This window comes from Corvus hawaiiensis, chromosome 17 (genome assembly GCF_020740725.1).
Source record: "Corvus hawaiiensis isolate bCorHaw1 chromosome 17, bCorHaw1.pri.cur, whole genome shotgun sequence".
Lineage (NCBI taxonomy): Eukaryota > Metazoa > Chordata > Aves > Passeriformes > Corvidae > Corvus > Corvus hawaiiensis.
In genome coordinates, this window is record NC_063229.1 from 14,238,789 (window position 1) to 14,254,490 (window position 15,702).

General features: G+C 44.0%; 1 protein-coding gene across 2 annotated transcripts in view; it reads left to right on the forward strand.

The window, feature by feature from the left end:
• Positions 1-5,307: 5,307 nt before the first annotated feature.
• LOC125335017 (formin-like protein 17) overlaps positions 5,308-15,702 on the forward strand; it is a 29,431-nt gene continuing 19,036 nt past the window's right edge. For both annotated transcript variants that reach the window (XM_048322280.1, XM_048322281.1), the window contains exons 1-3: positions 5,308-5,561; positions 14,579-14,683; positions 15,465-15,551. In XM_048322280.1, the coding sequence (XP_048178237.1) occupies positions 5,526-5,561; positions 14,579-14,683; positions 15,465-15,551 (228 nt within the window). In that variant the 5' untranslated portion in view covers positions 5,308-5,525. The remainder of the gene's footprint in view (positions 5,562-14,578; positions 14,684-15,464; positions 15,552-15,702) is intronic.

Sequence of the window (15,702 nt, forward strand, 5' to 3'; positions counted from 1 at the left end):
TTTAGCCCATTCCAGTGTTTTGTGGCTGCTGCCACCCAGGACTGTGCCCTCGGGGCTCTTTCCCTGGGGATGCCCTTCCAGCCACGGTGCCAAAAGGGCTGCCCAAAGGCCAGGTTTATTTCCATGGATTTCCTCATTTAACAGCAATTCTGGCAGTCGTTTCCGGAGCCAGCATCGAGGAAAGCTGCCTGGTGTTCTCTGTGTCACAGCTTCGGAAAAGACAGCCCTGCAAAGGTGCTTGCTGAAGTTTGGGTGATTCGGTGCCTTGCTTGGGCTTTAAATTACACCACTGGGTGTAAAAAGGGTGAGGATTTGGGGGAGTGCTTGGACTTTTGTGTTTGCAACACTCCTGACTGTGGCCTTCAATAGAATTCCCTGTTCAGGAGCACAGATGGATGAGGAGCTTCAGTGACATCGCTGACCTGGGACACCGTGGCTGCGTGGGGAACCCTTTGTTTTGTTCTTCTCTTGCTGCCCAAGACTGAAAACAGAGGAAGGGACTGGTCCAGAGCTGTCCCAGGCTGTGGTGTCAAGACCAGACAAATAAGGAGGAGGGGAGGAGGCAGCTGCAATCTCCTGTCATCTTTTAAATATTTTGTCATTAAAATTTTTTTTTTTAATATTTGGTTTGCTAAAACTGGATTATCTGTTTTGATTGATGAAAAGATTGAAGTTTCAAAAGGAGGTTATGGGAGAAGAGGCATCCCTTTGCCTTTTTCCAGGAGGAAAAGACCTTTCTGGACTACAGAGTGTCCCGTTTCTATACCCACTCTGTGCCTCATTAAAGGGTGCTGCTGTTTCCCAGCTTTCAAAAGATGATCCAGCTTCCCTCAGGATTGCTTTAGCTCTCCTTTTGATTCCACAGCCAATTCCTTGCTATTTCAAACCTTTCAGCACTTGCCACTTGCCCCTGCTGTGCCCAGCCATTCCCTGGACCACTCCCTGGGCACAGTCACTGGAGAGTCTGTGGTTTTCTGACTCCTCTCAGTTAAAACCACAAACTCTTCAAAGGTTTTGCTTTATGATCCACCTTTTAATAGCCTGAAATTAAGGCAGTGTCTGGTGCCACCTTGTGTCACAGAGGAGCAGATCTGTGGAGCTGTCCCTTCCTCTGGGCATTGGAATAATGTGGGTTTAACTTCTCGACTTTGGGGTGCAGCATCAGAGTTAACAAGGTGGGATCACCAGGGAGATTCAGAGGGTGAGACTTTTGCATGAAATGTGTTTTAAGCAGTTGAAAAATTAATTAAACTATGAATTGGTGCAGTGATGCTTTGGTTTTTCCTGGAATTGCCCAAGGCCAGGTTGGACAGGGCTGGGAGCAACCTGGGCTAGTGGAAGGTGTCCCTGCCCATGGCAGGGCATGGAATGAGATGAGCTTTAAGTTTTTTTCCAACGCAGGGGATTCTGTTATTCCATGATTTCCTTTATTGCTGTTTGTTGCACACAGTGAGAAGCTCAAAGGAAATTGCTCAGGCTGATGAAGAATTGTTATTTTTAGCAACATGTGGGCTGCTCCTTTCCCCTCCTGGACGCTGACCATGAACCACTGGCAAAGGCAGAAAGCTGCTGGGAACATTTTTGTTGTTCAAAATTCAAAAGCTGAGTAGTTTGTGCATTATCAAGTCACAAGGGAATTAATAATAGCTCTGTTGCTAATTACTGATTTGCTTTATTTATGTATCAGGCTGCCACCGTGCTTTGCAGATGTATTGCACAAAAAAGGGAAGAATAAGAAAAGAAGCCAAAAAACAGCACTTCCATCAATCAGACCTCGTGTACCAACTTCTCCATTGTAATGAGCAGATGTATTTTCTCTACCTCCAAGTTCCTACCTTTATTTTTTTTTCCTTTTATGGGTTCTCCCATTAGTCATTCAAAATAGTGAATTAATTTAAAAATTAGCTCAAAAATTACCTGAAAAAAAATTTAAACTCACATTTAAACTCACAAATATTTCTTTTGTGGTGTATCTGGTGAAACACGGTGAAAGTTTAAATCTTCTGCATGAGTGAGGGTGCTGCAAAAATAGGCAGAATTTGTGCTGAGCATCACTAGATGTCACCCTCGACCTGAATTTAGTTTCACAGACTCACTTGTCTGAAGTTTTAATTTTAAATTACTCATCTTCTGTTCTCATAAAACCCCCTTTTGTTCCCCCCCCCCCTTGCATTTAATGCATCTTCCGCTTCAGTGTAGCACAACCTGTTGTGCATCAATATTTTCCTTGCTTAAAAGCAGAACCAAAATTAGGCCAAATGGAAACAGCTGGAATTTGCAATACCATCAGTTTCTGTGCTAGATAAGCACTGAGGAAACAGAAAAGGCAAGACCTCCTGGAAGAGAGTTTCTTTCTAACGTGTCTGGGTGGATTTGGTTCAGATCTTGTTGGGATCTCCATCATGTGAAATGAAGAGGAATGCTGAGGTCAAAGCCCCATGAAGTCACAAGGAGCTCTGACTTCCTCTCTGTTTCAGCACCATTCCAACAGGAAAAAGAAAGAAAGAGCCCTTTTATAAAACAGGCTTAGGCAGTAATTTTCAGGTGAAGCAAGTTTTCAGGGAAAGGCTTTGTTTTTCAACTCTGAAATCCTTTGTGAGAGCATTCCAGCCCTGCTGGAACATTCATGCTTGAATGAGAGGCAAAAATGTGCCTAGGAAGTTCATGCTGTATTTATTTATTTAAAGAATATTTAATTCAGCTCTCATTTTTTTAACCTGAAATAACTTATTTCATGACATCTATTGCTTAGGTATGGAAAGGTTTAGGAAAATTCTTTAATGAAATGAACACGAGACTTTTACCTATTAAACACATATTTAGTTTGATTGAAAATATCGTGATCATAGGGTTGGGGTTTTCTTTTTTTTGACTTCCACAAAAAGCACAAAACAATGAGTTCACATGTGGTTATCCACAATATGCTGTTGGAAAACCCTTTGGGCTTTAGAATTTCAGAAAGCAGGCAGAGAATTGGATTTCTGGCCTGTGAAGTCACTCCCAGGGCTGTGAGATATCAGAAACCAGGAGGCTGGAATGGATGTTCACGCCCTGTGCCTGGAAGGAAGTTTGGGAAAAGGTGTTCAGAATCTCTGTGAGTAAATCTGAGAGAATCCAGTCTTTTTAGCCTAAAAACCCCATAAGGTTTAAGGAGAGAATTGGGATTGTTCAGCCTGGATAAGCTTTGGGGTGACCTCACTGTGGCCTTGCAGTGCCTGAAGGAGCTGCAGGAAAGATGGAGAGAGACCCTTTATAAGGGATTGAGTGCCAGGATGAGGGGGAATGGCTTCAAACTGCCCGAGGGCAGGGCTGGATGGGATATTGGGAAGGAATTGTTCCCTGCGGGGTGATGAGGCCCTGGCACAGGGTGCCCAGAGCAGCTGGGGCTGCCCCTGGATCCCTGGAAGTGCCCAAGGCCAGGCTTAACAGCATTGTTGATGTTTTTTCTGCAGCAAAACTTGCACTGCTGCTCCGAAACATTTACCTTGAGCATTGTTCAGACAGTGCCCAAAGAGTTCCTGTTCTTCCATGTTGATTCCAAGCCCTTTTCCCCACAATTGTCATCTCCACTGGAGGGTGGTTTATTCCAGCAGGGAATTTTCCCGTGTGTTTGCCGCAGCTCATGATTCTGGCACATGTTGGAATCGATTCACTGAGATCAAAAAAAAGGGAAATTACACCAGAGCCTTTGTTAAAGGAAGGTGTAATTAACGGCTTCAGATTAATTGGAAATGTTTGCTCCAAGAGTAGCAATTGAGCTCTATTCTGATTAACTGCTTTCTCCCAGACTCTGTAGCCTTGCAGAACATGCTGCTCTCCAGGCAGCGGAGGGGAAAAGATCATCTCATATCTCTGCAGAGCCTTTGTGAAAGGAACCTGTCATTTCCCCACTCTGAAACGTTCTGTGCTGCTATAATCATGTTATAAAGAGAAGTTCCTTGGGATTCTTTCATTTAAAAAGAAAATCGTAGTTCCTCAAGGGCTGAGGATTCTTAGGAGGAATAGGCCAGCACTAGAAATGCGATTCTGAGTGAATTAGTTGCTATTGTATTTTAAGCAAATGGCTTCAGATAGCTGTCAAAGAAACACATTTCCCATTATTTCTTTTTCCAGTTTAGTGAAAAATTTCCATCTGTCACACTGGACATAGAGCAGTCAGAACCGAGGGCATTGAAAGACAATCTTTTATTAAATTTTTTTTTAGAAGACCTGGATTTAGTCAAGCCCTGTTACATGAGGCTGTGTTAAGCTAACACTCCTTCAAAGACTTTTAATCAGTTCAACTGATTAAACCCTGTTTATATTAGCATATATTGACCTCCCATTTAGTTTCCAGTGCCTCAAGTGATCTGGGAGAGTTCATTCCCAATCCTTTCTCTCCCACTTCTCACTCCAGAGCTCTGGCACTGATGGGTGGGATTTGTACCTGTGGGTGTGGGGGCTGAGCCAGAGCCCACCCTGGGCTCAGAGTGATCCAGTGGCACCTGCTCTGCCCTGGCCTCCTCAACTTCCTGTGTTGTTGCTATTAAAAAGCTGCTTTTAGAGCAGCAGAGGAAGGAGACTTGTCATCAACCCCAAATGTTTTCAATTCCTGTTGCTTCTTAAAAACTCTGCTTTGTAGGTGACGTTTCAGAGCTTCTGATTTTCCCCTCTGCTTGGAGGAGAAGAAATTTCAGAATATGAAGAGTTCATCTTCCAGCTGTGCGTGTTTCCAGAACTTTCAATCTCCAGATTGATTTTGATGTGGGTTTGTGATGTTGCAGGAGTCACTATATAAAGGTGGGGAAGCCAAGGTGTGTTTTCCCTGTAGCTGCTGAACAATTTTTGTCAGGGCTGGGGTTTGATTTCAGGAGTGCTTTGCTGGTAATTTCCTCTCCGATTCACAATTCTCTTCCCTGTACAGACAGCAAAGAAAAAGTTTAAAATGTTTTTTGTCTTTGGAGGAGTCTTGTGCATGAAGCTGCGGGTGCCTTGGTGCTCCTGTCCAATATGCAGATATTCATGCTGGAGTTTGGAGATGTGTTAAAAATTGCTGCTGTGCATAAAAGCACTGCTGGGAAAACTGGGCACTGTGTTTGTAGCTCCTCAGGCAAACTTTCTTACATTTAGCATGGACTTTATTTGGGTAACTAACATATGCTGGGTGTTCAGACAGATGCAATGTAATAAATCATAATAAATAGTAATAAATCATAATTTCAGCAGTCTGGGCTTGGTGATTTCAGGAAGTCACTGGAACATAAATATCAGTTCAGGAAAAGCAAACAAATAACTTCTACTTTTTTTTTTGTCTTTTCACAGAGCTGCCATAAGGAAGAAAAGCATCATTATTGTTTCTTTCAGTTCTCAGCATAAAAGGAAGTAGCACTTAATAAAAGCCATTGGCTGCAAGATTTCATAAGAGACAGAGAGGCAGAGAGAGAGCGAGCAGCATGCTGTGGAGAAAGAAGCAGGTGTGATTCATGAATAAACTGCACTTTGCAGCCCTGTAGGATACTGATGAAACAAACAGAATTTCCCCAGACATGGATAATACAAGAACACCAGACACTTTTTCACAGGTAAAGGCAGAAAGTGTTATGGCTTGTGTGGAAGTGCTGCTTGTTGTGCGTAGCTGGAGATGGTTTATCAGAAACTGGGAATGACTTTGTGCTTTATTGGCAAGGAATTTGCAGTAGGTTGTTTGATGTAATGGACTATTACGTGATATGAGCTCAGACTGGTCTCATATATCAGAGAGTGTTTGCAGAAGATGTGTAGGAGACAATATTTTTCTGTACTTTATTCTTGAGAAAGTTGAAACATGCGAAGTTTTCCTGATACAAGGAGAGAAAATCAGTCTTTCTCTTGCCATGCTAGAGAGGATTTATTAACACTGTATATTATCTGTGCTAAAAATTTCCATAAGGTAATTGGAGGGGAGAAAAAGCGCTTTATATTATAGGCAAAAGCAGTCTTTTGATAATCCTACTGGAATCTGAGGTGATTGATATGCCAGAACTGAATATACATCAGCTTGCAGCACTGTGGATTTGTCTGAGTGCCTGCCACACACAGAGACTTGTAGCCCCCTGCTTGTTTCAATATTTGCATATTTGGAAGTCTGTTACCTGGAGAATTGAGCAGTGGGAAGCTCCTCTGTGACTGGGACAGCTGATGGGATTGGCAGAGGGAAAAGAGCACTTAGGGAAAAGAAGGATTGTGTTGTGTGCAGGCTCTGAGTTCTCCTGGCTGGCAAAGTGGGAGGGCTGGGGAGGATCCAGCCCTGTTTGCATGGTTCCCCTTGTTCCTCAAATATGAGAGATTTGCTAGGCCAGGCTCTGGAAAACCCCAGAGCAATTACACAGATGAGGAGGAAGACCTATTTATTGGTCTTTGGATTGTCACAGGGGGAAGAGGGCAGGGGCTGCCTCTGGTTACCTCCACACAGCACCAGCCCCCTGGGCCTGGCAAGGTTTTCGAGCAGGGCACTGACAGGTGATCCAAAGACTGAATTCTTGAGCTTGACAGTTAATAATTGCTTCACCTCAAGTAATAGCACCTTATCTGGCACTGCTCCTGCCTGGCAAAGTGCGAGGGCTGGGGAGGTCCAGCCCAGTTTTCATGGTTCCCCTTGTTCCTCAAATATGAGAGATTTGCTAAGCCAGGCTCTGGTGGTGCTGGGGTCTCTTTGGAGAAGCTGTTGATGCCAGAGGGGCTGGAAAAGCACAAACCCAGCCCTGGAAGGGTTTTCCCTTTCCCTGCTGCCCGTGGCTCATGTGTTTATGGCTTGGCACAGACACACAGGCATGAGTGGCAGCTTATGAATCTCTCATCTTCCCTCTTGCACTGCTGGGCAGGTCGGGGGCAGCACAGATGTGGAAACAACCAAATGTTTGCTACCAGAAAGGGCTTTACATGAATGAGAACCAGCAAACAGGAAACCACGACCAGATGGTGTCACTTTTCACTGACTTTCACTCCCCCAGCCCTGCAGTGAAGCACATGCACAAAGCTCAGCTTGTACGAGCACCAAAATGCCCACACAGAGAAACTGTGCCTGAGAAAAAATGTGTTTTAAACTTCTTGTGAACTCCTTTTAAAAGTTGACTATATGTCTTTCTGGGGCTTTTCATCTGAGTCTTCTGAGAGCTGATAAGATCATGGTGCAAGGTGGAATGGCTGCCAGACCTTTCGCTTTTCCACCCTGCTTTACTTTAATCAGCTGCTTTAAAGTACTTTATCCCCATGGATTTCCCCTACAGTTTTCATTAGACTTTTTCTTAAAGGCCACCTCTCCTAGGTGATTCATTTTTTCCCCCATTTTTTAAAATTTCACTGGTTTTCTCTGAGGTAGCTTAAAGTGGATTTTTACTGTATACTTACCAAGGGATCAATTCCATTTAAATGAGGCCAAATGATTCCATATTTTCTGATATGTGTATTCATGAAGGTGCCCCCAGCCTTGGCAGCAGCTCTGGTAGCCTGAGGGACAGGGATGAAGCACATCCTGAGATGTCTTCCTCATCACCCAGACAAAGGTGAAGCCTTGCTGTTAAATTTCTTGCTCTTGAGGCATTTGGAGCTCCACGTGTCTTGTTTAATTCTCAATATTGCCCATATTCCTGAAACTGGGAGCGCAGTGAATATTCTCAAGCCTTTTTTTGAACAGAAATTATCTTCTGACTTTAGGGCCCAGCTTAAATTGATGTCCAGGTAGCTGATCCTGAGGAATCTGCCCCTGTTTGGAAAATGTGGTGTATTTTTATAGGCAGGTAGTCAGAACAGAACAAAACCATTATACAGACAAGGATCATATCCTGCTAAATCTGTTGGAGTTTAGGAGGAGATGGGTAAGGAGAAATTTACCTCAATATTTTGCTAGGATGATTTATTAGCAAACCAGAATCCTGGGGAAAGGAGAAATCAGGTCAGAAATGTTGCACCAGCAGATGGATGCTCGTTGGGGGTTTGTTTTGTAAGCTCTTAGTCTGTATTTTGATTAGAACGTAATTTAAGAGTTTGTTCATTAAATGTTCCAGCTAATTAATGTGAAACTCATGGAGACCCTGGATCCTCAGTTAAATGTGTGTGAAATCAGTGCTGCTTTCTCTGTTGCACTTCATACCTTTGCTTAGCAGGTGTTAATGTGATTTAATAAACCTCCAGCATAATGAAATCTCTTGTTCAGCATTTAATAATTTTAGCAGCCTGGTTCGTGCTTGATATGAATCTTTCTGTTACAAGGCATGGGGGCACAAGATGAGATTGTGAGCCTGTGAGCAGAAGGATGCATGTTTTTCTCCAAAATAATTAGATGTTGCTGTTAAGTAGCCCAGCAATCTTTTTGTTTCTTCACAAGATTAATTTGACTATCATGTTAATAAGCAAATATGATAATCCTTGATACTTCTTATCACTGTGGGTTATTTTAATTACCGTAGCTAAAGGCATAGAATGTTATTATTTTAGTAGCAAACTGAAATGCTCCTGTATGAGCCACCTTCTTTATTCTATTTCAGTCCATTTTGTAGCAGAGCATTTAAATTATACCTCAGTACACCAAGAAATTACTGGGTAAGTTTGCACTTAAATACTGTTTTGAAATCAAGTCTAATTTAAAATATTCAGGCCACAGACTGTGGTGATGCTGAGGCTGGTTCTGATAAAGCAGCACATGGTCCCTGAAGGAGAGATTTCCAGGGAGCATCTCTGCCTTGGAAATAAAAGCTCATAGGCTGGATGGAGTTTTCCAAAATTTTTAAATCTCTGACTGCCTCTTTCCCCTGGAAAAGCAGTGAAACCTTCTGTTCTTTGCAGGCTTGGACTGAATCAAAGTGCAAAACGAGTGTGCAAAATGCGGGTCCAACAAGGAGCAGGTTAGATATGGCACAAGCATTTGTTAAATTCTTCTTAAGGATGTTTAGTGGTGGGAGACTCCATAATTTTCCCTGGATGGCTCAGCGTTATCCTTGTATTTTCCAAACATCTCAGCAGAACCTCTTTTGCTGTAATTTATCCCGTATTTCTCCTTACCCCACCACACAGGGAGCCGCCTGCTCCTTCCCTTTTGGCAGCAGCTGTTTATGAACCTGCCCCAGCCTTCCCCAGGCTCTGAAATCCCAGTCCTTCCTCCCTTCCCTTGTAAATCCCGTTTTCCCAAAGCTCTGATTGCTCTCATTGTCCTGAGCTGGACTCCTCCAACTCTTTTCTGGAGGCATGGAAAACGTCCTGCCCTGTTCCAGCAGAATCCTTCCTCAGTGCTGAGCACTCTGTGTTTTGCTGCTGCCTGGAATCTCCCCGAGGGAAATTCCCTTTTATTGCAGCAGCACCGTGTTGGGAACTGCTGTCGTTGTGCAAGCTGCTCAAACTTCTGGGCTTTTTCTGCAAAAAAATGTGTTCTTCAGCCAGTGCCTGTGAAGCTGGCAGTTCCTGCTGAACATCCTGATTTTTTTTCCCCACCTGCTTGCTGAATTATAGATTATTGCTGCTCTCATTTGTCAAAGTTGTTTGGAATTTGAAGCCCCCTCGCTGTTCTTTCCACCTGCCCGTCAAAATCTGCAAATTTAATGAACATAATCTCCAGTCCTTGAACAGATCACTGATGAAACTGTGAACAGAACAAAGTCAGTCTCCTGTGCAAGCAGCACCACTCAATTTATCCTGAGTTTCCACAGTGCAATTACTTTCCAAGTGCCATTTCCTGACGAGTTCTCAGAGCTGTTGGAGCAGGAGGGTCCATGCTGGTAACTGAGGGAAAATCTGAAGTGTTTGCCTCATGTGAGACCTAGAAAGTGTCAGTTTTTCAGAGGGGAATTTTAAGAAATGTCAAGGCTTTGAGGTTCCTCAATATGGTGATGTTTTCAGTACTGAGAATAGTTAAAATTGTTGGTATTGTAGCTGTGCTATGGACATGTCACTGGGCACCAGTTTATATCTTCATATTTTTTGAGAATAGTTCTTTGAGATTTTTTATGTTATAAACAATCACTCCATACCTTTATACCAATAAGAAATAAATTACAATAAAATATCTTTGGGCTCCTCCAGCTCCTTCTGGAAGTGGCAGAATTTGCAGTATTTTCAAGGAAATCAAGCTCCTGTTTGATGAATACCTTCTTCTTTGAATAAATGTTGACAGATACTATTCAGCCAGATATGGATCTGAAGAAATAATGCAAAACATTATTACAGATGGATAATTTATTTGATGAATAGCAGCTCTGTTTGACAAATAATATTGGTCTGTCTCTAGGTCTGGCTACAAAAGATGGTATTGCCACACAAAAACACCACATCAGTCACCTGGATTGATATTTCACGTAAATTAAAAGTGAAGGCCTTTCAGATACCCCAGTCCTAGGAGACAACCATCCCCTTGGAAATGTATGGGAGCACTCAGCACGTTTTGGGCCAAGTTCAAACTTGGTGGAAGTGAATAAATTAGGAGATGGAAGTTGATAACACCAAGCTGGAGCTTTAAGGCAATCCAGATTGTGTCTGGTTTTAAAATCACTTAAATGACACGTTCAACATGCAGGCAGAGTGAAGTTCAGTCAGATTTATGCCCCCAAATTAATGAGAGTTCTGTAAAGCCACAATTAACCCTTACCTGATCCTTTCCTCTTGGGCTGAGCCCCTTATCCTTGGAGCATGGAAGTGCCAGGAGGGAGATGCTGCTGTGGAGGGCAGAGGATTTGGAACAAGCCCTCCCAGTCCCACCTTCCCTCTGGATCCTGCACACCCAGGAGCTGCTGTCTCTTGCTCCTTGCAGGGAGCAGATGAGGATGTTTAATCTTTAATCGGGACAAGTGTAAGGAATGCTTAACAGTGAAAAGCTTGACTAGAACTGCATCAAATTTGCTCCTCTTTGGTGCAGGGAGCAGGATTTCTGTATGACTGGGCTTTGTTGTCTCAGGAAATGATAGAGCTGGGGGCAGATGAGCTGTGATCTCCTCCTGGGTGAGCCTGAAATGATGTCTCACCCAGTCATGCCGGTGTTTGTGACAGCTGTGGTTATGTGTGGGGCTGTGGAGCCCCATGTCCTGCTCTGTGTCTCCATGGATGCGTGTGCACAGATCCCAGGAGCATTTTTGCATTGGATTGCTGTCATATTGTTAGGATTCAGGTAGGATGGTCCAAGGAATAAGAAGAAGCTGAGCAAAAGCCACATAGCTCCAATTCTTCTGCAGGCAGTGCAGGGAAAGGGTTCTCAGGTAACAAGACAGGTCTGCAGGGGTGGATTGTCCCCTGGAGAAGCCCAGGGAGCTCAGGTGGCTGCACAGGAGTCAGAGCCATCCTGTGACCCTCTGGGGGAGTGAGCCAGTGTTTATTGCAGGGTGAGAGTCAGGAAGAAGAGCAGAGGAACACATTTGGCCTTGTATCCTTGAGCAGTGCCCCACGTCCTGTGTGCTTCCCTCTGCCCTGCTCAAGAGTGACTCGGGTGATGTGGCTTTTGCTCAGCTTCTTCTTATTCCCTGGACCATCCTACCTGAATCCTATTTTTCCTATATTTCCACAGTGTGGAGACTCCATGCAAAACCCTCTAGAGGGTCCTTTTAGGGCCTCCTGTGAGCCTGTGCTGGGGAGATGGGGAGAGGCAGGAAGGCCTGGGAGGGGTCATGTGCAGGGCAGCGTTGGCAGCTGCCCCAGAATGAGCCAGAAATCTCCTCTCTCCCCACGAAACACATTTTGTACCAGGCCAAAAATGTAAAAGCCTCTCCTTCCAGAGAATGTCTGGAGCCCCATGCTCTTCCTTCAATTGTGAATTCTCTCAAATCACTTGTGTGGCTCTACTGAATTTGGGGTGGGTGATGAAAATTTAATCTGTTTTAAACAAGCTGCATTAACCTGGCAGGTGAGTGAGTGCATTATTAACACAATCTCATGTATTTCCTTAAAGTGCTGGCTTTATAATGGAAGAATTTAATTTTTTTCTAAGTTTTGTTATTCAGTCTTGTATAAAACATTCAGTTTGGTTGCTCCAGTCACATTTTATTAGGCAGTGTAACACAGACTGGCTTAGTGGCATTTTGGTGGATAATATGACAAATTTTGCTTCTTTTTAAGAAAAATATAACCAAAACAAACACATTACAAAAATTCTGTCATGCTGAGAGAAAAGCCCCCGAGGTACAAAGTGATAAAGGTCAGGATCTGGTACTGGAGTCTTGTTTGCAAGTAAAAATACCATGAAACATGTGACTGTCAACAACCTAAGTGAGCCAGACAGGTTTCTGACAAATAATTCTGACAGTTCTCATGAGCTGAAAAATGCCCTTTTTTGCCTCTCTTGGCTTTGGAAATGTTCCCCTCCTGCTTACAGATGTGCAGAGAGTTAAGAGAGGTGAAAACAACAAGGTGCTGTTAAAAACAACCTGCCCCAAGCAGTGCCTTTTGTGTGCTTCTTGGGAATGGATTCTCTGTCAGTCTGACTTCCTAACAAACCTTCCTGAATTTAAATACACAGAATGATTTGTTTCTCTTTTGTAAACACCTTTTTCCTCATCCATTATTAAGCAAATTAAGACATTTTCCCTGTTGCTTTCATGTCTTGGGCAGAAATTCATTTGAGTCTAAAAGAGACTTTGGTGAAGGTAAGAAGGAGGAAGAGTTGAATATTAAGTTGAATGTCTCCCTTTCTGCAATTTTTTATTTTTAAGAAAAAAAACTTAAAAAATTAAATTTGAAAAAATGAAATTAAAATTGTCATCATGCTGCAAAAAGTCTTTGAACCTTTCTCCATATAAAAAGGCCTAACAGGCAAAAATACTTTCCAACTTCATCTCAGGAGCTGCTATCCTGAATAAATAGGATCTTGCAGTTTGGAGCTGGCAGAGCTTAGCCTTAGGGTAACTGTGTTTTTCAATTCAGGTATATCCATATTCTTGTTTACTCACACAGAGCCTGTTCGGTGGGGAATTGTCTTGTTAAGATCCAATCCTGCCCAGTGCATGTGAGGTGTGAATATGTGGCCATTTAAAATTCCAGCAGCGAGTGGGGAGGTCATTGTAGGAACCTTCTGTGAATGAATTATCAGGCTGCTTTCCCCCTTTCCTCACTGTTCCCATTTCTGCTTGCAGCTGGGAGCTGTGCCATAAGTTACCTTTATATTAGCATTGAAAATTCCAGGGCTTTAAAAACGAAATATTTCTTTTGCTGTCAGTTTTATTTGGAGGCTGTAAAAACGTGCAGAGTGGGTGTCCCCCAGAAACTGGCTGAGATGTCAGAAATTTGGTAAAATAATGAGTGTTGGGTGTAGTGTGGCTTGGGAAAAGGGGAATCTGTGGGTTTGCTGGACCTCTGTGGTGGGACTGGTTGTTTTTATGGGGCACATCAGCTGTGCCAGGTGTCCGGGGGGTTGGGGTGTCCAAGGAAGGACTGGGCGTGGTGGGGATCAATCACAGGTTGGACACAAGGGTTGGGAAGATTTTTTCCAGCCTCAGTGATCCTGTGTGACTCTGAGAGGGCCTTGTGCTGCATTGCTGGGGTGTTCAGCAGAGGAGCTGCTCTCTCTGTGGAGAGTGGTGGGTGTAGGAAAAGCTGGGCAGGTCCTCAGCATCTCCAGCTGCAGGAGAGGCCCCTTCCCAACCCTCCTGCCCTTCCCTCGCTCCTGCACAGCCTGGGCTGGGCTCTGCACCTGGATATCCACCTGGAGAGTTTGAAAAGAATGCTTGCAAAGCAAGATTTCCCTCTGGCAGATCTGTCCCGGTGGTGAAGCCATTCTCAGGGCACAGGGAACGCTGGATCTTGGAGCTAACGGAGTTTGGATAAAAAAATTCCAACTTCCTGAGCTCTGCCTGTAAAACCTCCAGGCTCCTCCCGGATTCCCAGCTCTGCTGCTGTTGAGGGATGGATGTCACACGCGGGGACTCTGTGGTCTGTCTCAAAGGAAGTTGTTTATTGCTCTGCAAAGCCCGTGGCTGTGCCTTGCCAGTGCTGTGACAGCTGCAGCTCTGCATCCCTGGTGCCTCCCCTCGCCTTTCTGCTTTGCTCGATTCCTGTTTGCCACTGCAGCCACACCTGCTGCACTCGGGAGTGACAGACATTTGTGTCTGAGTTTACTGGCAGTTCAACCTCCTGTTTTTGGGGAGAGAAAGGGGAAGTGCAACGCTGGCTTTTAATGTGCTTCACTAAGTCCCCCTGGCAGCTGCACCTCCTCCTACCAACAGCAGTTTGCCTCCTCTTCACCCGGAAAATTTCAAATGCTCCTGATTTTTCTTTCATGTTGTCTTGTATGCAGGACTTTACACTCAGAATTAGACAGGCTCCCATGCAAAATTGATGTTTTCACTTCTTGCCAGGGTTTCTAACTCAGAAAGGTTTCCCCTGGCAGTTCTATCTCCAGATATTACCACCACATCTTCTAAAGTTGTAAAAACCCCTGTATATTTGATATCTTGTAGACTTTCACCACGTTTCAAAGGGCGATTATATTTGCTGGGCAGGTTGTCAGTAGGACATAAAATATGAATGAAATTGTAATTTTACGGCACCTACCGTGGCTGTGTCACGAGCACTCTGTATCCTCCACAGCCAGATGAAAAACCAGTCTCCAAAAACATTTGATTGACTTTTTTTTTTTTTTTTTTTTTGCCAGTTAAGCCAGGAAAAAATCCTCAAAATTATGAATATGGTGAAAAATAAAGAAGTGAGCATTGAAGGAGCTCTGCATTTGGCACAGAAGGAGGTGTATGCTGAAAAGGTAAGGCCACTCCTTTGATCTATTTTGTAATATAGTCAGAGGTTCTGGAAAGCCCTGCTGAGATGAGGAGCGTGTCTGGATTGCTGTCAAGGATACAACCACAGCCTGGGAATCACAGACAGCCCCGTTCATAACCAGATAGGACAGGTATGACTGGCTGGTGCTGCTGGTGATGTCCTGTGTGATGGATATTCCATGGAAATGCTGCAGCTGCACTGGTGGCATTACCTGGATGAAGGAGTTCAAATCCTCACAAGGGTTGTTATTCTGAGTGCTGCATCAAATACTGGGTTAATAAATGTGGGGCAGAATTGCAGAATCATGGGATGGTTTGTGTTGGAAGGGACCTAAAAGCTCATCTTGTTCCACCTCCCTGCACCTCCCACTATCCCAGGTTGCTCCAGTGTTCCCATCCAGCCTGGCCTGGAACATTTCCAGGGATGGGGAATGCACAGCTTCTCTTTTCCAGGGCCTCACCACCCTCATAGTAAAGAATTTCTTTCTCATATTTAATCCAAACCTGCTCTGCGTCAGTGTGAAGCCATTCTCCCTTGTCCTGTAAATCCATGCCCTTGTGAATAGTCTCTCTCCCCATCCTCATTAACATGATTAACAAAGGTCAGGAGGATGCTTCCATCTATCTCCATGTGGAATTCTCCTGCAAAACCTCCGGTGCTGTTTCTGTTCACAGAGAGAGATTTCACCTGAGAACGGCTGGATTTGGGTGGCCAAACGTTATCCCAGTGCGGGATGTGTGGCTGATCTCTGTTCTGTTTTCCAGGATCCACAGGATTTGCTAACTGGGTCACAATTTAACTTCATTATCTACAAATACAAACACTACCGCTGGCAGAAACGAATTTTGCAGGTACCTTCAAAAATCCTCACTTTTGGTGCAGTGTATAAAAATATATTAAAGCAAACTTGTGTTGACAACACCTGATGGTGATTTCCTGCTTCCATGAAGTCAGGGACAAAGATTTCATGTTTTTTTTCCTGGATTTCACTAAAGCTTCTTG